The sequence below is a fragment of the Bos indicus x Bos taurus genome, chromosome 10 (assembly GCF_003369695.1).
Source record: "Bos indicus x Bos taurus breed Angus x Brahman F1 hybrid chromosome 10, Bos_hybrid_MaternalHap_v2.0, whole genome shotgun sequence".
NCBI classification, from domain to species: domain Eukaryota; kingdom Metazoa; phylum Chordata; class Mammalia; order Artiodactyla; family Bovidae; genus Bos; species Bos indicus x Bos taurus.
In genome coordinates, this window is record NC_040085.1 from 48,590,962 (window position 1) to 48,616,173 (window position 25,212).

Here is a 25,212-nt window from a genome sequence, read left to right on the forward strand (position 1 = left end):
TATTGAATAACTGCCAAGCACTCTCAAACATTTTCAGTGTCTTTCAGTACCTGAAAGACTTAAGATTTATATAAAATTTGGGTGGACCACTTATAGCCAAGTAACATGGTAATGACCTGCACCTGCTTGTATCAAAAAACTCTCAGAATTCTCTTATCTGTTAACATCAAAATCAATTTCAAAGTGATAAATTCAGCAAAGATGAAATAAATTGCTGTAACAGTGCTTTTTGTGAGTTCTAAAGGAGGTATAAATAAATAACACAATAATGTTTTATCACTATCACTGATGAAGCTTATATTTCACCAGCTTGCATTTCATACTTGAGAAGAAATTTTAGACTGGTTTCAAGCTGTCTACCTGCTTCTCTCCCATCCTGTAAGCATGCTTTTAATTGCCGAGGGCTGAGATTTGGAGGAATGGTTATCAAGCCACAGATGTTTTTGCCATGAAACTCTGCACCTCCAACCAAGTCACCGTGGTTCAGGAGATGATAGATTGTATTTTCATGTTGCCTCACAAAAAGGTCAAAATGGCATGGTGAGCCCATGACAGTGAAAGGGAGAAATGTTAGTCCTGGAAGGAAATTTATTTCATGGCTTCAGGGGAAATGTGGTTGTCATGAATAGGCTCTCTCTGTCAGTCTATAAAAATATTGTTTGTAAGGCAATGATGTATGTCAGACAGACAGTGTCTGTGTGTTGGCAGACAGAGCAGCTACTTAAACAAATGCTAAGCCAAGTATAGTAGCATAAGTCAAGTACTTTGGATGTTTGTAGGGGTAAGGATTGCTCTTGATAGAAATATCAACATAAAGGAATTTACTTCATTTTCTGTAACAACTTTAAGTAAACTTCCTTTGAAAATTTTATAGCCTCTTAAAATGCTCCCCCCCAAATTCTGACACTTTTCTGGTGTTTGAAATTCTTGTCATTGGCAATTGCTCTGTTTTATTCATTTTTATTCATTCATTTATTCATTTTAAATTATTCAGGAACATATAGGTCGGGCTAGCCTTATTAACACTCCTCCTATAAGGATGTTATCAATTTTGAAACTGACAGAGCAGGTAAGCCCCTGCTCTTTTGGAGTCTTTCTGTTTCTCCTCCCAGCCTGTAGGAATTATCAACCACGGGCATAATTCCATGAATTGATGGTTTGGTAAGAGAGGTTCAGTGGCAGTCAAAATTAGACAGTTGAGGTGATTTTCTTCCACAGAAATTCCCAAAGGGAAAGGAATGCCATAAAAAGAAGATAAAAGATCAAAAACTGTGTTTGTTGGAGTCTCCAGTATCATTTTCAGATTTGTTTTCTCAGTGTTTGGATGTAAATCAGATTCACTCATGGCAATATTGAAGTAGAAATCTTCAACCCCAAATATTTCTTATCCAGAGAGCCCTAAGTAATACATTTATCAAAAATGAAAAGTAGATTTTTTTAAATAGATTTTTAAAGTCTTGAAAATCTAATAGATATATAAAAATGAAATCACATAATTAAGAAAGAAATATCAGTATCACAGTATAATTGGGAAAGCCTTATACTTCTGGATTTTGCTAAACAATCCCAGTCTTTTGGGGAAGGTTTTTAAAATAGAGGTGAACAATAGGGTATACTTACTTTGGTAGGAAACTAATTCTCACACGTCATATACAAAGAACTTTCTTCCAAATTATCCTAAACGCAGTAGGAGAGGGGATGTTTTTACTGGGAGTGAGAGGTGTTATTTGTCTTCAGGCCCTTGGAGCGAGGAGGTACAGAACAAAAGGAACTGAGTCATTTCAAGTTTAGACAAATACTCAACCAACAGCTTCCGTAGAGAGCTATTCTGCAGAACACTTAAGGAAAGTTGGGAGAGAGGGGGATTTCCCACTCCATCTGCCATTCTATCCATTTTACACTCAAATAAATATTCTGTATTATCACAGAACAAATTTATAACATTCTTGGCATGGTGATCATACAAAAAGAAACCTTTTCTTTAAATTTAAATTCAAATGAAGTGAATTATGTTTGTGATTAACAGTCCCTTACAGAAATTCAATTTAACAAAAGAATAAACTTTTAATATAGGTTTAAAATTTGCATTGTTTTAGCTAAAAGTCCTTTGCTTTTATCAGAACACTAGCACGTTTATGTAAGGCATTATTTCAACCTTCGTGAACTAGCTTTTTCCATGCTTAACATAAATCTGATAATACAAGACAAAGAAACCCCTCTTAGAAGAGACTTGCTCTCCTAATTTGCAACATGGTTTAGAGAGAAGAGAAACACTAGTCTTTCACAGTTTAGATAACTTGAAGGCAAACCACATCATTCAAATGTGATTTGTGTTTTTGTTACTTTGCTTAAACATGGCGTTTTAGAGTTATTTCACTCTGCTTTCCGTTCCCACCCATCCCCCTTAGCATTTTTTCTGCTCCTCTGCTGTTGGACCAGACTTGGTCTGGCCCCAGATTCTGTGTCAGAGGCCATGACCCAGGTGTCACAGTGGTCCGTACTGCTGGCCTCTTCTCTGAATAATTATATGGGGGTATTGTGTTAGAAGGACAGGCTTGGGGGCAGTGCAGTCACCCTGGCTATCCAGACCAAGGAGCTCTCCAGTCCAACCACAGGGGAACAATGGGTCTGAAAAGGCTCACACAAAACCTTGTAGCACAAAAGATTAAATTAAAAATGGACATTTGGCCAGACACTAGTTTCATCCCTGAAAATGTCACCTTTCTCACTTATTCTGAGCATTTCATACTTATACAGTGTTCGTATATTGACCTTCTAGCAGCAGATTTTCAGATTGCTACTTTCAGATTACCTTTGCATGTGTATTCTAATTTATTTGATTATTTTTAATCCTTTGAGGATATCTTGTGACACTGTTGCTAGTATAAGCAAAGCTTTCTTTAGCAGTGGTTTAAGTAAGTATTTTAAAGTAATACATAGTGATTTTTAAGGTAACCCTTTTTGTCCTCTTAAGATGTTTTATTAAGCTGTCTGTAAATTGAACAAGTGGCAGGGGGCTGTCCAGAGGAGACGTGATTGCTTTACCTTACTCTGGCCCTAGGAGGATTATTTTTCCCACCACCTGATAAGTTTGCATTGAAGGTTGGGTAATAAAACTCATTGTCTTCATGAGGTTTAAATGTTAGAAATGTCAGAGATGGACTCACTGCTGTGGAGTATGAGTTTTCTCATGGTCCTGATCTCAGGTTTTCCCTTAATTTTGTCCACCTCTGATCTGTCCACATGGGCCTGGCTCTTGTCAAGGCTTCTGGAGCCTCACCAGCAAGCCCCAGCCAGAAGAAACAGAGGCTTGGTTTTCATGACCCTGATGTTATCTCTTATTATTGTCCCCAGCTAAATACTTTGTAAATAATTGTCTTCTAGTATGCATTGTCCAGGAAGCCAAACTTCTAGAAATGTCAGTACCATCGGAAAGAATCCATAAATGGTGTCCATTAGTTTTACCATCTGTCTTTATCACCAGTCAGAGAGCACTTGGTCTTTATAGCATTTTGGGGAAAGTATTGGTGTAAGAGCTTCCTACAAAGTGAGTCTTCTAGTTTTTACCTTCGAACCTGTGTCTCTTACGTCCCCTGCATTGGCAGGCAGGTTCTTTATCACTGGCACCATCTGTGCCAGTGGAAGCCCCAAGGGTAGAATAGTGATCAAAATCCAGAAGAATTGAAACTCTGTAAATGTTTTCTCCTCAAAGTAAATTTTATTCCTTACTGGTTAAATGTATGATTATTTGTTTTTTTTTTTTCCTAATTGTGTATTTGATTACTTTGAATGTATATTAATATCACCCACTTATTCAGAGCCTATTTTAGAGATAACCTAAACCCGGAATCAAGCCAGAAAAAGGGTTGAAGTCATAAAACCACTCAGTAGAGAGGATGACATTCTTTAGAATGTGTTCTCTTAATTTTACACTTGTACTCAAATTTTGCTCTCTGATTTCTTAAACACCCGTGATTATAAAACCACGGACCCCTGATTTTATCACATATCCCATAAGCACAGTATTGAAGCCAAAGGACAATAAAAGCAAGTTTTAAAAAGCCCAACTACTCTATGTTGTAGAAGATATACTAAGTGAACTTACAGTAAGCCCAGCTTATTTTTAGCATACTAAAGAATCAAAGAGATTTGAAATAGATGGCGGGTATTTTATATAGAAAAAAATGGTTAATTTTTTTCCCAGTTTTATTTATTTTACTTTACAATATTGTATTGGTTTTGCCATACATAGACATGAATCCGCCATGGGTGTACATGTGTTCCCCATCCTGAACCCCCCCTCTCACCTCCCTTCCCATCCCATCCTTCAGGGTTAATTTTTTGAGGGAAGTCAGTTTACTTATATAGAAGTATATTTATAAAATAAAAATAATAATTCTTATTTTATAGGGTTGTTGTAAGTATTATTTAAGATAAATGCAAATAAACATACAGTAGTTTGTTGGCATATCGGAGAAGGCAATGGCACCCCACTCCAGTACTCTTGCCTGGAAAATCCCATGGACGGAGGAGCCTGGTGGGCTGCAGTCCATGGGGTCGCTAAGAGTCGGACTTGACTGAGCGACTTCACTTTCACTTTTCACTTTCATGCACTGGAGAAGGAAATGGCAACCCACTCCAGTGTTCTTGCCTGGAGAATCCCAGGGACGGAGGGGCCTGGTGGGCTGCCATCTATGGGGTCGCACAGAGTCAGACACGACTGAAGTGACTTAGCAGTAGCAGTTTGTTGACATATAAAAGGTACTACATTTTCCCAACAATTCTTTAATATTATTATCACAGCAGTTCATATTTATTGTAGAACAGTTACAGGAAGCAAAGTAATTAAAATTTTGCTATATAGAGCCAGATACCACTATTAACATTGTTACACATCATAATAATAATGCATTTTCATTCCCTTCGTAACTCTGCCTCAGATGTCCCACCACTTCCTTGCTCCTTAACTCCATGTTTCCTGCTGCCTCTAACCTCACCCCTTTCTGATGAATTTATTCTGTTAAAGGACCTAGATAACCAAATGTCATTCTTACCCTTGATGCTCTCTCTGCAGCTTTGGATATTGTCAACCAGCCTTCTCTTGGTTTCCATGGTATTTTACTTTCCTCGTTCTTCTCATGAGTCTTCAAGTCCACCTCCCTCCCTGCCCTCAGTTTCTAGTCGTTGCTGTCTTTTCTGTCCTGTAACACCCCTTCTTCGGTGTGAATGACTGCTGAATGTGGTTCTTCATCCTAACTGTTGGCTCCAGTCCACACTTCCAGTCACCTGCTGGTCAGCTCCACTCCAGTGCTTCTCTGGCATCTCGGATTTGGCATGTCACTGGCTCCACCGAGCATATCCTCTTCTATTTCTGTTGGTCAACCCAGGCTGGAAACTCGGGAACTTTCATACTCCTTCTTATTCATCCTTTGTCTCAACAGTCTCATTTAGTCAGCTATTTCCCAAGTATATGTAATAAAATCTGCAATGTCTAGCCTGGCTCTCAAAGCCCTCTGAGATCTCACCCCCAGCCCAACTTTTCTTTGTGACCCTCACTCATGCACCCTATACTGAGCACTTCTTTATCACTCATCCTTGATCCTAGTGTTCCTGTCCCCAAACCTTTGTTTATACTCTATTGCCTCCATCTCTTTTTTCCCCATGCCTACTAAAAGGTCAAATTCTGATCAGATGCACTTCTGTGGTGTCCTCTCCATGCCCCAAACTACTAGTAAGCTTCCCCTCTTTTTTAATTCCCTTAGAGTTCCAACAAATCTCTTTGCACCAGTTACTCCTATCTTGCATGGTGCTTATTTGTATCTTTGTCTTAACTCCCCTAGTACATTATTACCTAAACAAATTTGAGAGCAACTGAAGTATTTCAATTTCGTAATCTTAAAGACAAGGAAACTGAATGCCAGGATGGAGACTACCTTTGCAGCCACACTGCTACTAAATCCAAGATTAAAATCCAAATCCCCAAATTCTCAAACCAGCCCCCTCCTCTGCATTTATTTATTTAGAACTAAAAAGCACCTACTCAGTGCCAGACATTTTCCAAATCATTTTATGTATATAAATTCATTTAATCCCCATTTTATAGAGGAGGAAACTCAATCTGAACCCAAGTAGTCTTATCTGCTCCCAGGGTCTGTCCTTTCACCATTATACCATTCTGCCCTTCTACATGAGAGGGAAGAGGGATTAGGGGTCATAAGATGCTTCTCGTTGTCATTCAGTCACTAAGTTGTGTCTGACTCTTTGCAACCCCATGGACTGGAGCATGACAGGCCTCCCTGTCCTTCACTATCTCCTGGAGTTGGCTCAGCTTCATGACAGTTGAGTTGGTGATGCCATCCAACCATCTCATCTTCTGTTCACCCTTCTCCTCCTGCCCTCAGTCTTTTCCAACATCAGGGTCTTTTCCAGTGAGTCGGCTCTTTGCTTCAGGCCAAAGTGTTGGAGCTTCAGCTTCAGTGTTAGTCCTTCCAGTGAATAGTCAGTGCTGTTGTTTCTAATAATTAGTTTATTACTATCGGTATTTTTATCTGTATATCATTTTTATTTGTAGGTTATTATTATTGTTGATGTTATACACTGTCACTACTTTAAGTACTTCAAGTGAATCAGTTTCTGTCCTCCTCTCACCGCCTCAAGAGAGATGCTTTATCATCATCACATCCATCATATAGATTACTTTAACAAAGGTAAAGAGAGAGAAAATAAACTTCCCAAGTTACACAGTAATGACCAAGGTAAATTGGAATCCAGGCTGTCTGGGTCTGACATCTCAGCCCTTAACCCTTTTGCTAAACCATCTCTTAGCTTCCTAGTAGTGCTGAGCCATTAGATAAGTTGTCTTCTGTTTGTCTCAGCACCCTGTAGAGGACAAGTGACAAAAGCAGCACCTCGCTCACAGGGTTTTTAACGTTCACATGAAATACTTCTGGGTATGACAAAAACTGATCCAGGGCAGCCCATTCCCTTTTCTCCAGCTTTGCATTTCATCAAGTCTTTATAATATGGTGAAACTAAAGCAGTTGCCCTGGAGGAGAAAACGGCAACCCACTCCAGTATTCTTGCTGGGATAATCGCATGGACAGAGGAGCCTGGCCGGCTACAGTCTATGGGGTTGCAAAGAGTCGGACACGACTGAGCAACTTAGCATGCACAGTCAAAGCAGTATCGCATTTCCTGGACTTGAATTGCTCTTTCATCAGTTTCAGTGGGTATCAGAGTATCTCCCACCTTAATAGCTAGATGAGTCATCCTTGTCCTTACAGGCACACAGATGCCATCTAGTGATAGAGAAGAGAAATGCAAGTTATTTTAAGTAAAACCCTGGAAGAAGGCAGGGGTTTTTTGTTGTTTTGTGGTCTTTGAAAACCTGTTGCAGTGAAAAGTGGGTGATATTTTACCAACACTTTCAGTAGGTTACTTAAGATTTTGTGTCAAGATACAATTAATGCATGGTTGTTAAATCATATGGTTTTAGAATAGAATTAAAGCAGGTTCTGTTTTAATCTTTGTGCATCTTTAAAAGACCTGTGCATTACAAGGAGTCTCATTGTACTGATCTTTGTTTTTGTTTTTTTTTGCTCCAAGTTGTTGTCGCTGAAAGGTAATAAACACCTAACTGTTAAAACTGGATATAATTAACAATAAATCAATTTGTTGTGTCCATCTGCTTGTTGTATCTAATGCTAGTCCTCAGATTTTCCCATACTTCATTTATATGAAACAATCTACTGTTCTTCCATTAGGGAAGAAATCTATTAAGTCGCTTTCCTAAGCATTTATCTTCATCAGGTAGTTTCTTTGTTAACACATGATAACGTACTCAATTAATATAGAAGACATAGGTGAAGGTGGATTTGACACTAAGAGGACTATACACCATGTGACGTGGTTGCCACAACAGCAAGCATTCTTAGTGGCCATAAACATAAAACACAGCTCCTTCAATATGTGTACAACTCTGATACACATTTGAGGGCTTTTGCCAGCTCTGCAAACCTGGGAATGTTCATGAGGACAGAGGGTAGTTAGAGCTCAGCTTCATTGTCTGCTAATTGCTGATTTGCTGATATTCTGGAGTCTGAACCTTGCTTGTATGAACGAATAGCCTTCATATCCATTTGCCTTCAGCAAGATGATCCCCAAATTTAAGTGCACCCTACTTTTGGTAGTGCCTTTTCTGTTATCCCAGGCAACTTTACTCACATAATGACAGCAGTAATGTTGTCTTTACTAATTATAGGAACTGTACAAAGCCCTTAATAGGCATGATTTCATTTAATACTGTCGAAATTCCTATAAGTGATTATATCCCTGTTTTCCAAAATGAAAATAAAGCTTAGAAAACTAAGAAACTTACTCAAGGTTATACAGTTGGTAAACAGTACACATATTCATTTCCTAGTCTATCCCTGTTGGCAGATTGAAATTAAGAGTTTTCTAATCCTTGAGTCTTCTGTAAAGTGCCTGACTTTTAGTAGACACTTGATAGATGTGTATTTGATACCTGTGAACTCTTTCTTGGCCAGCTAGACTTCTGGTTCTGATTCTCCCTTATGTGAAACAAACTCATATAGAAGAACTGATAGTAAGAATGAAACAAAGCGAAGAAAGAGAGGTGGGTCCTAGGACCAGTGGAGAAAAAATAAAAGGTAGAACCGTAGTCGTGTTTTAGAAAGGAGAGCTTCAATTTTGGCCACAAGTTGACTCCCTAATAAAGACAGGTTAATTTGGCTGAGATCTTGAGCACATTAACTTAAACTGACACTCCAGAGTTAAGTATCAAAATGTTTAGCCAGATATGTGTTAAATTAATTTGGGCTTCCTTTCCTGACCCTTCATCTTTATATATTGCTAAAGCTTTAGACAAGTTTAACCATAAATCCGTATGCTACCTATCACCCCTGGGATCAGTTAAGAAATTAGCCCTGTTGAGGAGTGATTTCTATGCCCCTTGTATTGAGTTTTGAAGGAAGTGGGACCAGCTCTCTCCCCCATTTCTCATTTTCCTTCCCTCACTGGGTTTTGAGGAGGCCTGTGCTGTTCTTTGTGGCTGCTCTTCCTGACTCTGCTGGTTTCCCCTGAAACCACAGAGTTTAAGTCTGCTGAGTCTTTTGTAACCAAGCACCACATACGTGGCAGTGCTTGACTCAAGAAGGCCTCTAACAGGCCCTGGAAACTCGCTCCCCAGGGCATTTCACAACATTGATCCTAAGTCTCTGCTTTGTCCCTTTTGTATCATCACAGGGTCTTTGCAGAACTGTAGAGTTTTATGACTTGTGCTACTTTGCTGAGGTTCATTATGTGTGCACTTAACTGTACTTAACATGTTGGTCCTAAATTTTATTTTTTTATTCTGTATCTTTAATTTTGTTAATTGTGCAACTGTTCTCTGTTTTCTTTCTTAGCTGGTAACTTGTTGCCTGGTTATGGTCATCTTATGGGCTTCCCTGGTGTTTAATGATGAATTTGCCTGCCAAGCAGGAGACGTGGATTTGATCCCTGGGTTGGAAAGATCCCTTGGAGAAGGAAATGGCAACTCACTCCAGTATTCTTGCCTGGGAAATCCCATGAACAGAGGAGCCTGGTGGGCTATAGTCCATGGAGTCACAAACAGTTGGACATGACTTAATGGCTAAACACCAACAGTGCTCATCTTAATGTTATTTGAGGTCTTCTGGTCCTTGGGTCCCCTCTTAAATTTACAAAAGTAGATGAAATGAAATTTCTAGCGAATTGACAAACAAGAATGAGCCAGGTTTTTCCTGGGGTCTCTGGATTCACAAACCAAAATAATACAGTGACTAGATTTTAAAATTGGAGTCATATTTTTATAGCCTAAGAGAGAGGAATACATGGCAAATGCAAGCGGCCCACAGCTCAGCTTGGTCCCCAGCCTGGTATTTTTTATTTTTTAAAGTAAGATTCTTTATAGAGCATGAAGAATAGATCACATGTGAACAAATGTGAATGGATTTTCCCTTTCCTTTACATTATTTTTCCTACCTAGTATGTCCTCGGAGAAGACAATAGCACCCCACTCCGGTACTTTTGCCTGGAAAATCCCACGGATGGAGGAGCCTGGTGGGCTGCAGTCCATGGGGTCGCTAAGAGTCGGACACGACTGAAGTGACTTAGCATAGCATAGTATGTCCTAGTGGCTCAGACAGTAAAGAATCAGCCAGCAGTGGGGGAAACCCGGGTTCAGTCCCTGGGTTGGGAAGATCCCCTGGAGAAGGGAATGGCAACCGACTCCAGTATTCTAACCTGGAGAATTCCATGGACAGAGGAGTCTGGTGAGCTACGGTCCATGGGATTGCAGAGAGTTGGGCACGACTGAATGATTAACACACACAGTATATCTTAAAAAAATTTTTTCTACTAAAATAATTTCCAAAATTATCCTGGTTCATGTTTTATCTTTTTTGTGTGGAGAGAAAGGAATCTCATTTACTCAGTGTATTGAATACTTATTTGCCTGTCTGTGGTTTACCTTTACCTGACCTCACATGGTCTTGAAGGGGAAGGAGCCCAGCGCTGAAGATGGTTGCTCTGGCCACGTGGATGGTTTCCAGGGGGCCTCAGAAGAGCTGCCTCTTCTGGTGTAGGGCTTGCTGGCGTCTGTGCTGAGTGGGTAATAGCCAGGCGTGGGGCATGTTGAGGAACCAACTGTGTTCTCTCATCTTCTTAGGACATTTAAGCTGCTTCTGTCTGATCGGCAGCAACAAAAAAGGTTAATTCTGGGTTTAAAACTTGGGGTAAGCAGCTCACTTTTTTAAAAGAGGAAAATGAAGAATCAATTTTAGGGCTAAAAATAAGTAACCATTCCGGAGAGGTGTTTATGAAGTGTTGGTTGACTGTTTGCACAGTGGAAAAAAGCTTAATCTCTCTACCTCTACTCATAACCCTCAAAAAAATCAGCTTTCTAGGCGAGTTAGCTGTATCTGTGTCTGGCTCTGGGAGAACGTGAGCTGCGTTCATCAAATGCTGTTTCATCCTTCCTTTTCTATGTCTCGTAACTTCTGGCATAACACATCACACTCAGGAGGCTGTCCTAAAGGTACTCTTCTAATTGAATAGAGATAGGATAAAGCAATATGTTTGAAGAACTTCTGCAGAGAGGTGATTGAGTTACATTTGTACCCATTCACAGGGAGAATTTGTAATGTGGGTCTCTGGATTCAGTTGACTAATGAATACAGCAATAGGAAGAAAGAAAGAAGAAAACAGATTCAAATTAAGTAGCCACTGATCTGAACAGAAGCCTTTTGAATCTTAGAATTTCAGGGCTGAATATTAGAGATCATTTCAGTGATGAAACTCAAATGTGTTTATGTTTTCTGATAATTATCTTATAAAATTTGAAAATTTCTGTTTTAAAATGCATTATCAGAAGACATACTTACTGTGACAAAGGCACTTGTATTTGTGTAAATTTAAATGCCCTGTATTTTTGTCATAGAAATATCCACAAGTTCTTGTTTCAGTTTTGTGTGACATTGGACATGCTACTTAACACTTTTGTATGATGGTTTATAAAATAGGAATAACAAACATATGTCTTACAGTGTTTTGTTTAAAAGAGATTCTCTATAGGATGGTGAAATGTTAGTCTTCTTACCTTTCTATCTAGAAAGTACAGAAATGTTCTAAGTTGTATACATTTTTCTTGTGTAATTTTGTCAGAACAGAAAAATTTTATGTTTTAGGATATCCTTTTAATGCATTTAATATTAAATATTAAAATGCATCCATTTCAAAAATATTTATACAAAGTCTTAAATTACATTGGAAAATTTAGTAAACTTCACATCTTGTTTTTGGATTTTAAATGTTTGAATTCAGTGTAGAATTATTTTTATTATATTATTCTAAGGTTTTTTTCGCATTTGATATATCTACTAAGGATAATTGTTTTCCTTTGTGAAATTCCTATGGATTTATTTATATATGTTATTATTATTTAGAGAATTATAATGTAGAAATACATTAGAAATAGACTTGCCATATGACCCAGCGGTCCCTCTTCTGGGTATATATCAAAAGGAAATGAGATCAGTACCTCAAAGAGTTATCTACATCCTCATGTTCTTTGCAGAATTAGTCACAGTAGACAAGCTGTGAAAACAACCTGAATGCCTGTTAGCAGGTAAATAGAAAAATAAAATGGGGCACACACACACACACACACACACACACAATGGAATGTTATTCAGCTTTTAAAAAGAAATCTTACCATTTTCATGACTTAAATGAAATAGAGGACATTATGCTAAATGAAATAAGCCAGAAAGACAAATATGACATGATTTCATTTATATATGGAATCTAAAATACTTAAACTCTCAGAAGCAGAAAGTGGAATGGTGGTTACCAGGGGTGGGGAAAATGGGGAGATGGCTCGAGTTTCAGTTATGCAGGATGAGTAAGTTCTGGAGGTCTGATGTACAGCATGGTGATTGTAGTTCTCAATGATGTATACTTGAAATTTACTGAGTATAAATCTTAAATGTTTTTACCACATATATACATACACACACAGATGGTTAAATAGTGAAGTAATGGGTCTATCTGTTAATTCACTTGATTATAGTGATCATTTCACAATGTATACCCATATCAAACATCAAGGTTATATACTTTAAATATATATAATGTATAAATTTTATTTGTATATTAAACAACTATACCTCAATGAAGATGTGGGGAAGAAAGAATTACATTATTTCTGAATAATGTTTATTTTTGCCTTAAGCAAGTATTATTCTATAGGTGTTACCATAAACACTAACATTTAAATGTATTTATATCATTAAGCTTCATAAATATCTCCTAAAGTATATTTTTAAAAATTTTTAACCACTTAATTCCTCAAAAACCTGAAAAAATTTTTTGTTTAATATGTATGAGAATCCCAGGGTTGGGGGAGCCTGGTGGGCTGCCGTCTATGGGGTCTCACAGAGTCGGACACGACTGAAGCGACTTAGCAGCAGCAGCAGCAGCAGACTTTTAGTTTCTGTATTGTGATAGTTAATGATCTCCAGTAGAGGGAGCTCCAACTCATCTTTCTTAATAAATACAGCTCTCACCTGAAATGTGAGTGTGAGGAAAGGGCATAGGATGAAATAAAGTTAACACACGGGTGTAAACATTTTCAAAGGTACTAAAGAATGACAGCTGTAATTCTTAGGGGGAAAACAATCTCAGTTTGATTTCCATGCTTTTAACTTAACTACCATCAAATAACTAAACAGAAAACTATGTAGCTTAACCACTTGTAAGGAATCCATCAGTCAGCCCAAGGCTTTTAAAATCAAGAATCTATGTCTGGTCATTTGAGGAAGGGAGAAAACAGTGGTGGTAATGTTTTTGTTTGAAGTAAGGTTAAATAAAGTAAAATTTTATTAATTGGTATTATTGTGACTGTCAGTCACAGTAGCAAAGGTGAATTGCTGAATCATTGTGTAGGACAAGGAGAGAGAAAATTTTCATTTTATTTAGAGCTTTTACTCATTCAGAATATTTTAAAACCAAAATCTAGAAAATCTATAGAACCCTTGTTTCCATCTAGAAAACTGGAACTAATTATTACCTGTTGGTTTCTTTACAGACCCGAGAAGAAAGTATCATGTGAGGCTGCTGGCTTACAACAGCATAGAAGATGGCTACCAGGCGGATCAGACAGTTAGTACACCGGGATGCGTGTGTAAGTAAGAGCTGCAGTAGCTTGTTTCACTGTGTAAGACTCATCCTCTTTTTTTCTCCTCTTCTTTCTTTAAATTTAAGTCTCTTTACTACTTGGATACCTTGATGGTTTTATTACTTTTGTATCTTCCAGGATACTCAACATAGAATTTGGAACCAAGTACATACTCAGTAACTATTTGAGACTTGTTTAATCATAAGAACCTGTTTTAGTTTTGCATGCAAGAGATCATTAGAAATTAAACTAGGAAAATAACCCTGAATACCTACATATGTTTTCTTTTATCTCCTTTAACCTTGAGGCTAATTGTTTCCTTCCAGTTGCTGTTCAGTTTTATTGCTACTGAAAGCTGTTTGGTTTTATTGCTACTAAAGAGGATGTCAGTCTAGTTTTTAAGTCTACTGCTGGCTTTCTGAATATTTTTGGCTGGTAGCTTGACTCCTCTGTGCTTCTGTTTTGCATTTTAAGTATTGATAATATTTAATTCCTTATCTAACTCATGGAAGAGTCGCTCAGGTTTGAACGATGTATCTCTAGACCACTGTGAACCTTTGATGGAATGAAGACCTAAAGGGAGGGGTGTTACGATTTTACCATTTTACGACTTTCTGTATTAAATATTACGCCATGTGCCAAAGTAATATTGTCTTTTTCAATAGCTGTTCGTGATCGCATGGTTCCTCCTCCACCACCACCCCACCATCTCTATGCGAAGGCTAACACCTCATCTTCCATTTTTCTGCATTGGAGGAGGCCTGCATTCACCACTGCACAGATGATTAACTACACCATCCGCTGTAACCCTGTTGGCCTGCAGAATGCTTCTTTGGTTCTGTACCTTCAAACGTATGTAACTTCTATTAATGGTTGTTTTCTTTGCTCTCCTCCCCACTCACACTTCCTTCTTTACCATCTTGAGCCAGCTTGAGCTTCAGCTGTAAGCAGTTGTCTCAGGACCTGTTTTATGTATACAGTGGTGGGAGATTTCATCTTTACATATTCAATCTGAGAACCACATTTTTTGAAACTGAATTTTCAAAAATGATTTTTTTGTGTTTCCCTAGACTCACACAGCAAAATTAGACAAGAAACTATCAATATTAATGACCTTCAATCAGCTAAACTTAGCATTTTTAAAGAAGGAAACGAGACAATTTTCAGATTACATCAAAAAATAAACCTAGTTATTCTGTTTGCTAGGTTATAGTTAGAAACCCATAAAATGCTTTAAAGGAATGATTTGACTTCCAGTATTTCAGAGGAAATCCCTTTGATTTGGGACATATTTATACTCTTAATTTCCTAGTTTCCTCTTGGAGAGGCCGCTTTTAGGCTTATTTCTATAATATCAAATATAGCATTTTAACAGTCAAATTAGATTCCTAATTTTTTTAAAAAGAAAATGAAGAGGTAATAATAACAATAACCTATATTGATTGGAAATACAATCTTTTAGAAACAACGTACTAACAATTTTATTACTACTTATTATAGATCAGAAACTCACATGTTGGTTCAAGGTCTAGAACCAAACACCAAATATGAATTTGCTGTTCGACTGCATGTGGATCAACTTTCCAGTCCCTGGAGCCCCGTTGTCTACCACTCTACACTTCCGGAAGGTAAAGAAAGCAACTCCTTGTGGGTTTTACCTACATATTTGATGTGTGTGTGTGTGTGTGTGTGTGTGTCTCACTTTGAAGAAGAATCTACCCTGGTTGCCACCTACCAGTCTACCTGTATATATTTGTGTTGCTTCTTAACTTTTGAAGTTTCTTTTCCTTTATTATAGTAAAAACATTTTTCCTCTCAATGTGTTGCACAAGCAAGTGAACTTAAATTTAGGGTCATGTTAGGGGGTGCTACATTTTCTAAGAACAAGTATAATGTACAAGGCTGCACCCAGGCAATTTAAAATGGAAGTAAGTAAATAATGTATTTAATGATGTTGTTTAGTTGCTAAGTTGCTAAGTCATGTCTAACTCCTGCGAACCCATGGACTGTAGCCTGCCAGGCTCCTCTGTCCATGGGATTTCCCAGGCAAGAATATTGAAGTGGGTTGCCATTTGCTTCTTCAATTTAATGATATTAGGAGGCCATATTAGAACCTAATGTGAGTAGTAGCTTGATGCTGTGCATAGTACAGTATACATGATACCTGACTGAGCACCAATTCTGTAGCTTACCTATAGCACTTGCTAAAATGTTTCATGTCTCTAAACCTGCATTTCCTTTTTCTGGAAAAAAAAATTTTTTTTAATTATTTATTTATTTGGCTGCATTTGAGTCTTAGTTGCAGCATGTAGGCTCTTTCGTTCCAGTGCAGGGCTCTCTAGTTGTGGTGTGGGCTCCAGAACTCGCAGGCTCTCTAGTTTTGGCATATGGGCTTAGTTGCTCTGCTGCATGTGGGATCTTAGTTCCCTGACCAGGAATCTAACCCACATCTCCTGCATTGCAAAGTGGATTCTTAACCACTGGACCACCAAGGAAGTCCCAGCATTTCCTTTTTTTAAAAAAATTAACTTTTCTTGGGATATAGTTGCTTTACAACGTTGTGTTAGTTCCTATTGTACAGCAAAATGAACCGGCTCTACATATACATATATCCCCTCTTCTTTAATTTTCTTCCCATTTAGGTTGCCACAGAGCATTGAGTAGAGTTCCCTGTGCTACACAGTAGAATCTTACTAGTTACCTATTTTATACCTAGTTAGTGTATATATGTCAGTCCCCGTCTCCCAATTCATCCTACCCCCTCTTGCTGCTTGGTATCCGTACATTTGTTCTCTACGTCTTTGTCTTTATTTCTGGTTTGCAAACAAGTTTATCTGTATTCTTTTTCTAGATTTCACATATAGGCAATGTTATATGATATTTGTTTTTCTGATTTACTTCACACTGTATGACAGTCTTTAGGTCCATCCACATCTCTGCAAATGGCATAATTTCATTCCTCTTTATCTTTGAGTAATATTCCATTGTCTATATGTACCACATTGTATATATGTACCATTCTTCTGTCAGTGGACATTTAGACTGCTTCCATGTCCTGGCTATGTAAGTAGTGTTACAGTGAACATTGGGGTGCATGTATTTTTTTTGAATTATGATTTTCTCTGAGTATAAGCCCAAGGGTGAGATTACTGGGTTATATAGTAGTTCTGTTTTTAGGTTTTTTAAGGAACCTCCATACTGTTCTCCATAGTGGCTGTATAATTTACATTTACTACCAACAGTGTACGGAGAAGGAAATGGCACCCCACTCCAGTACTCTTGCCTGGAAAATCCCATGGATGGAGGAGCCTGGTAGGCTGTAGTCCATGGGGTCGCTAAGAGTCGGACATGACTGAGCGACTTCACTTTCACTCTTCACTTTCATGTGTTGGAGAAGGAAATGGCAACCCACTCCAATGTTCTTGCCTGGAGAATCCCAGGGACGGTGGAGCCTGATGGGCTGCTGTCTATGGGGTCGCACAGAGTCAGACACGACTGAAGCGACTTAGCAGCAGCAGCAGCACAAACAAACAGTGTAAGAGGGTTCCCTTTTCTCCAAACCCTCTCCAGCATTTATTGTTTGTAGATTTTTTTGATCATGGCCATTCTGACTGGTGTAAAGAGATACCTCATTGTAGTTTTGACTTGCATTTCTCTAATAATCAGTACTGTTGAGCATCTTTTCATGTGTTTGTTGGCCATCTGTATATCTTCTTTGGAGAAATGTCTGTTTAGGTCTTTGCTCATTTTTTGATTGGGTTGTCTGTTTTGATATTGAGTTGCATGAGCTGTTTATATATTTTGGAGATTAATCTCTTGTCAGTTCCCTCATTAGCAAGTATTTTCTCTCCTTCTAAGTTGTCTTTTCATCTTATGATTTCCTTTGTTGTGGAAAAGCTTTTAAGTTTAATTAGGTCCCATTTGTTTATTTTTGTTTTTATTTTTGTTACTCTAAGAAGCGGGTCAAAAGAGATCTTGCTGTGATTTATGTAAGTGTTCTGCCTATGTTTTTTTAATATTATTTTTATTTATTTATGTGGCTGTGCTGGGGTCTTAGTTGTGGGATGCGGGATCCAGTTTACCCCACCGGGGATTGAACCCAGGCCCCCTGCGTTGGGAGCATAGTGTCTTAGTCACTGAACCACCAGGGAAGTCCCTGTCTATGTTTTCTCCTAAGAGTTTTATAGTGTCTGGCCATACATTTAGGTCTTTAGTCCACTTTGAATTTATTTTTGTGTGTGGTGTTAGGGAGTGTTCTAATTTCATTCTTCTACATGTACCAGTTCAGTTTTCCCAGCACCACTTACTGAAGAGACTGCCTTTTCTCCATTGTACATACTTGCCTCCTTTGTCATAGACTAGGTAACCATAGGTGCATGGGTTTATCTCTCAACTTTCTATCCTGTCCCATTGATCTGTATTTCTATTTTTGTGCCAGTGCCATACTCTTTTTTAAAAAATTTAACTTCTTAGTTTGTACTGGGGTATAGCTGATTAGCAAACAATGTTGTGATAGTTTCAGGTGAAGAGCAAAGGGATTCAACCATACATATACATATATCCATTCCCCTCCAAACTCCCCTCCCATCTAGGCTGCCACATAACATTGAACAGAGTTCCATGTGCTATACAGTAGGTCCTTGTTGGTTATCCATTTTAACTATAGCAGTGTAAATAACTCAGCTCCCTAATTTTCCTATCCTAATTTTCCCATCCTTCCCCCTCAGCAACCACAAGTTCATTCTTTAACCCTGTGAATCTCTTTCTGTTCTGTGAGTGAGTTCATTTGTATCATTTCTTTTTAGATTCCATATGTAAGGGATATCATACGATATTTCTCTTTCTCTGTCTGACTGACTTCACTGTATGACAGTCTCTAGGTCCATCCATGTTGCTGCAGATGGCGTTACTTCATTCTTTTTAATGGCTGAGTAATATTCCATGTACCACATCTTCTTTATCCGTTCCTCTGTCAATGCACATTTAGGTTGCTTCCATGTCTTGACTATTGTAAACAGTACTACAGTGAACACTGGAGTGCATGTATCCTTTCAGATCATGTTTTCCTCTGGGTATATGCCCAGGAGTGGGATTGCAGGGTCATATGATAGCTGTTTTTAGTTTTTCAAGGAACCTCCATACTGTTCTACATAGTGGCTGTACCAATTTACATTCCTAACAACAGGGTAGGAATGTTCCCTTCTCTCCATATCCTCTCCAGCATTTATCGTCTGTGGATTTTTTGACAATAGTCATTTTGACTGGTGTTAGATGATATCTCATTGTAGTTTTGATTTGCATTTCTCTAATAGTTAGCACTGTTGAACATCTTTTCATGTGCCTCTTGGCCACCTGTATGTCTTCTTTGGAGAGATGTTTATTATAAGTCTTCTGCTTATTCATTAATTGGGTTGTTTGTTTTGATGATGTTAAGCATCATGAGCTGTTTATAAACTTTGGAAACTAATCCCTTGTCAGTCACATTATTTGCAAATATTTTCTCCCAGTCTGTGGGCTGTGTTTTGGTTTATTTATTGTTTCCTTTGCTATGCAAAAACTTTTTTGAGTTTAAGTAGGTCCCATTTGTTTATTTTTGTATTTATTTCCATTATTCTGGGAGACAGATTGAAAAACATACTGCTGTGATTTATGTCAGAGACTGTTCTGCCTATGTTTTCCTCTAAGAGTTTTACAGTGTCTGGTCTCACATTTCCATCTTTAATTGATTTTGAGCGTATGTTTGTGTATGGTATTAAAGAATTATCTAATTTCATTTTTTACATGTAGCTGTCCAGGTTTCCCAGCACCATTCATTGAAGAGACTGTCTTTACAAGAATTTGTAGTCTTGCCTCCTTTGTCATAAATTAATTGACCATTGGTACATGGATTTATTTCCAGGTTTTCTATCCTGTTCCACTGATCTATATTTCTATCTCTGTGCCAGTACCATACTGTCTTGATTACTGTAGCTTTGTAGTATAGTCTGAAGTCAGGGAGCCTGATTCCTCCAGTTCTGTTTTTCTTTCTCAAGATTGCTTTGGCTGTTTGGAATCTTTTGTTTCCATACAAATTGTAAAACATTTTGTTCTAATTCTTTGAAAAATACCATTGGTAATTTAATAGGGATTATATTGAATCTGTAGATTGCTTTGGGTACTATTACCATTTTCACAATATTGATTCTTCCAATTGAAGAACATGGTGTATCTCTCCATGCTTTTCCTTTTCTCTAGAATGAGGGTGAATGTGTAGATGATCTCTAAGAACCATTGCAGCTCTTTTTTTAATGATGTTGAGAGAAAACAATGGATATTTATTTAAGTGAGCATTGGGCTGTTTTGCTATGGTTTTGACAATATTCCATATAGACATGTTGCTCAAATCCAGCTCTTCACATCTTTAGCTCATAGTGAACATGGGATCAGCTGAAATCCCAAGACTTCCCTACCTTCTGTAGATATAAGGTGTTAGTCTAAAGTCTGTTCTGTAAACTCACTGATTCACAGCATTTGGAGAATAACTGAATATTTCAGTCTCAAAAGTATTTTCTTGAGTGGCTTCCTGCTGCTACTGCTGCTGCTAAGTCGCTTCAGTGCGACCCCATAGACGGCAGCCCATCAGGTTCCACCGTCCCTGGGATTCTCCAGGCAAGAACACTGGAGTGGGTTGCCATTTCCTCTCCAATGCATGAAAGTGAAAAGTGAAAGTGAAGTCGCTCAGTCATGTCTGACTCTTTGCGACCCCATGGACTGCAGCCTACCAGGCTCCTCCGTCCATGGGATTTTCCAGGCAAGAGTACTGGAGTGGGGTGTCATTGCCTTCTCTGGAGTGGCTTCCTAGATCAGGTTAAGTATACATTATATGCATTTTAGTAGTAAGTGTAGAACTGTAAACCTTTCTAGTTGTCATTGTGGCAAAACAGTATGAAGAGCCCTAAAAATGCTGACAACTTTTGACTCAGCAGTTCCTCATCTAGGAATCTACCACGTCCTTTATATTCTTTTTAATGCTTTAAACATAATAAAAATAAAATTAGCCTTGTGGTAAAGAAGAGAAACATCATATTTTGGTGTATCACTAATGGTCTGTGCAAGCTGTGATTTTGAGATGTTTTTATAGCAGCTGCTAGTGTTTCTAACTCTCATCTGTACCTATCCAGGTATTTGAGTAACTTAGTGACCATTCTCTCCTAATAATACAATATTTTCTGCATGTGCACACAGCACCAGCAGGCCCACCAGTTGGAGTGAAAGTGACATTGATAGAGGACGACACTGCTCTGGTTTCATGGAGACCTCCTGATGGGCCAGAAACAGTTGTGACGCGTTATACTATATTGTACGCATCCAGGAAGGCCTGGATTGCAGGGGAGTGGCAGGTCCTCCATCGAGAAGGTAAGTATGACCAGAATTTACCAAAGGGCATGAGAAGTAAGACTATTAATGATAAGGAAACAAAGGGAAAGAGGGATCTCGAGTTCATTTTGAATTTATATTTATGAAGTAACAAATGACTAAGGATTTTGGTTTTATTCTAGGGACATTGGGAAGCCATTGACATACTTTAAGCATGAGCATAATTCATGCTTCAGAAAGCTCACTCTGAGTATTGTGAATAGAAGAGGTTTGGTAGAGGAGAAGTAGGGGTAAGAGTAATGCAAGCAGACTAGAAAATGATTGCTGTGGTCCAGGAAAGAGAGAAGCCTAGATTAGGTGGTGAGGATTGAGATGGAAAGGAGAGAGAGGTTGAAAGACACTGAGGAGATAAAATTAACAGGACTTGGTAGCTAAAGAGGGAGAGAGAGGATAAGAAAGAAAGAATTGTTACAGATACTACTGTATTTCCTGTGGTTGTGTGTCTTGCACTAGAGTAGCAAACAATGGTAGAAAACCTGGTTTAGTGGAGAAGACCTTTGTACAACTACTAAAATGGTCCATGTGCAAATAAATTGACCCATATGAATACCAGACAGTGTCTACTTAAGTACAGGGAAAAGTTGATTAAGGCTTAGGAACATTGAATTTAAATTTTTTCATACCAACTATATTTTTCCTGAGAAAAAAATGAATTCTAGAGCTCAGTATTCTTATTTCATGCTGTTATAGTATGTCCTTTTTAAATTTTTCATTTGGACAAGTCCCACAAGTTTTTGGATGGGTCATCACATAAATATTATAGTTTCATTATTTTGATACTTAAAATTTTTTAAATTCAGATATAGCTCAGCTGGTAAAGAATCTGCCTGTAATGTGGGAGACTTGGGAAGATCCCTTGGAGAAGGGAACAGCTACCCACTCCAGTATCCTGGCCTGGAGAATCCCATGGACTGTGTATTCATGGAGTCGCAGAGAGTTGGACACAACTGAGTGACTTTCACTCACTCATAGTTGATTTTGATACTTTCTTAATTCAGACATGCATGCTAGGAAAAGAACAGTTTTCCAAGCAATTAAAAGCTTAAGAAGAATTTTGAGAAGGAAATTTGTTGGCTATCTAACACTTTACAGTGCCAAGTACTTCCACATACATTTTACCTTTTAAGGGGAATATTTACCCAATTAAGAGAATATACTTTAAGATCACTTATGTGGATTAATTAATATATAACACTTTTGTAACTATAAAACATATAAATGGTAACTGTAGCTGCTGCTGCTGCTGCTAAGTCACTTCAGTCGTGTCTGATTCTGTGTGACCCCGTAGATGGCAGCCCACCAGGCCCTGCCGTCCCTGGGATTCTCCATGCAAGAACACTAGAGGGGTTTGCCATTTCCTCCTCCAATGCATGAAAGTGAAAAGTGAAAGTGAAGTCACTCAGTCGTGTCCGACTCTTAACGACCCCATGGACTGCAGCCTACCAGGCTCCTCCATCCATGGAATTTTCCAGGCAAGAGTACTGGAGTGGGGTGCCATTGCCTTCTCCAGGTAACTGTAGCTAGTAGTTGTATATTCATACACTAAGCACGTGCCCCAATAAGTAATGATTTCCTAGTTACTGAACAGCCTGGAAAGTAATAAGTACCTGCTAACAATACAGTTTTGTATTTTATCCATTGCTGCTGCTGCTAAGTGGCTTCAGTCGTGTCCGACTTTGTGCAACCCCATAGATGGCGGCCCACCAGGCTCCCCCGTCCCTGGGATTCTCCAGGCAAGAACACTGGAGTGGGTTGCCATTTCCTTCTCCAATGCATGAAAGGGAAAAGTGAAAGTGAAGTCGCTCAGTTGTGTCCGACTCTTCGAGACCCCATGGTCTGCAGCCTACCAGGCTCCTCCGTCCATGGGATTTTCCAGGCAAGAGTGCTGGAGTGGGGTGCCATTGCCTTCTCCAATTATCTATTGCTAAATAGCACACCACTCTAAAATTCAGCCACTTGATTTTCTCACACTCTGGGAGTCAGCAATTAAGCCTGGGATTAGCTGGGCAGTTCTTGTGTTGGTCTCTCCTGAGGTCACTCATGAGGCTCTAACCATCTCAGAGTTTCAACGGAGTGCGGGTAACATAAAAAACATGAAGAGATTTCCAAAATCAGGGAGCGAGGGAGTAGGATGTTCCACGTACAAAGAATCAGACCTCTGGCTGATTCACATTTGCTAACATCCCACTGGCAGGCAAGCCCATACTTAGCTTAGTGTGGGTAGAGACTGCCCACAGGTATGGAGAGATAGAGGCGTAATTTGTGCAGGACTCTTCATCCTACAGCTGGCTACCATATTCTTAAAATACATAATTCAGTTTTCATAAATTAATTCCAAAATGATCTCTTGACACATTTGTCCAAGTGACTAACTTGATGTAATGAGTGTTATTTGTAAGTACTAATAGAAGAATTTTAATCTCATGAGCACATACTTCCTTTACCTTTTTGTATGTACCTACCTGAAAAGAAACAGTACTTTGTTTTGGTACTTTTTATTGCATTCATTTGACAGTTTCAGACAAGGCTCAGAAAGCAGTATTTTTGTCTCACTGGTGGCCCAATAACCATCAATGGATTGTAATTGGAGGTTTTTACTTCTTCTAACTATATAATAGTGCATGGAGAGGAGAGAATCCATTTTTGCCATTATGCTGCTTCTGTAATTTTAAGAAACGTTATCAGTGAAAAACTTTTTTGTTAAATGTAGGGAACCTTTTTCATAGCTAATGCTAGTAATTTGTAGTGAACAAAAAAACAATATAAGTAAAATGTAATTGAGGTTTTTTTTTCAGAGAGAAAAATACAAAGAGTTTGAGTTGCCTACTTCTAAACAAAAAGCAAAGAATATAACATGGCATTTACAGAAAAAGAAAGCAAAGTAGTCTTGTAGTACCCAATTATGGCAACTTTGGGAAAAGGTAATGGTGTAGAAAAATATGAGGGGAAAGGGAAGAATATCAGTATCTCTTTCATATATACCTATTAATCATCTTATACATATTATGTTTTTACACATTTATGTGTAATTCACATATTTATTACCAAGTAGAACAAGTTTTTTCATTAGTCAAACATTTAAAAAGTGTTCCTAGTGACCATATATTTGTGGCTAAAATGGGACGTGGTAAAATGGTGTAGAACAAATGCAGGGTGAAAGTATGCTTGTGGATAATGTAAAGTGGGTCAGAAATGACAGCCTTCACCTTCCTGATACACGGTAGATTAGCAGAGTACTCAGTTATTTTAAAATCTACAAGGCACTGTAAGAAATCATTCTCTACTATCTACTACAGCAGTTTCTTCATAGATTAGTTTCCCAAGATGATAAAGATACCTTGCTTCCAAAAAAAAGTTCCATAACTAAATAAGTTTGAGAAACATTATGCACTATTTCCTATTAAGAAGAATTCCTTTCCTTCAATAAAGGAGTTCATCTAACTTAATATTTACTGAATAAATTGGACTACTGATATTAAGAACCTATTGAATTGTTAAATATTGAGGGATTGCTATGTGTCAGGGTCTCTTCTAGGCATTGGCAGTACCACAATGAACAGAACAATGGCCCTTTCTTATTAGAGTGTACGTGTCAGATAACAGATATGTTCAGGTAGTGTCATAAGTGCTATGAAGAAAGCTACAGTAGTGAAAAGAACAAAGCGATGGAGTTGGTGAGTAAGTTCTTTTGAAAGAAATGGCATCTGAGCATAGCCATATGGATATCTGGGGGAAGTGCAGAGACCCTGAGATAGAGGTGTGCTTGACATTTTAGAGGAACAACAAGGAGGCCAGGGAGGCTAGAATGAAGGGAAGCGTAGGAAGTGGGAAATGAGATGGGGAGGTAGCCGAGAGAAGATCTTGTAGGCAGACTTTTTGGACCATAGACTTTTTCTAAGAGGGATGGAAGACATTGATATCGTTGACATTTTGAAAGGATTTCTTTGTCAGCCTCCTAACAGCCCACCTGAAAAATTGACTCTAGAGAGGTAAGAGTTGAAATTGGGAGACCATTTAATACTCAGGTGTCCGTGTGAGAGTTAGTAGGGGTTTGCGTGCTAAGTTGCTTCAGTCGTGTC

General features: G+C 38.4%; 1 protein-coding gene and 1 long non-coding RNA gene across 2 annotated transcripts in view; one reads left to right on the top strand and one right to left on the bottom strand.

Moving 5' to 3' along the window:
• Window positions 1-25,212, top strand: part of PRTG (protogenin) — a 145,089-nt gene that overhangs the window by 108,534 nt on the left and 11,343 nt on the right. Inside the window, exons 12-15 of the mRNA XM_027553935.1 lie at window positions 13,628-13,723; window positions 14,383-14,569; window positions 15,218-15,345; window positions 20,942-21,112. Coding sequence (XP_027409736.1) covers window positions 13,628-13,723; window positions 14,383-14,569; window positions 15,218-15,345; window positions 20,942-21,112 — 582 coding nt within the window. The remainder of the gene's footprint in view (window positions 1-13,627; window positions 13,724-14,382; window positions 14,570-15,217; window positions 15,346-20,941; window positions 21,113-25,212) is intronic.
• LOC113900297 overlaps window positions 1-25,212 on the bottom strand; it is a 78,568-nt gene that overhangs the window by 52,506 nt on the left and 850 nt on the right. The gene's annotated exons all lie outside the window — the stretch shown is intronic.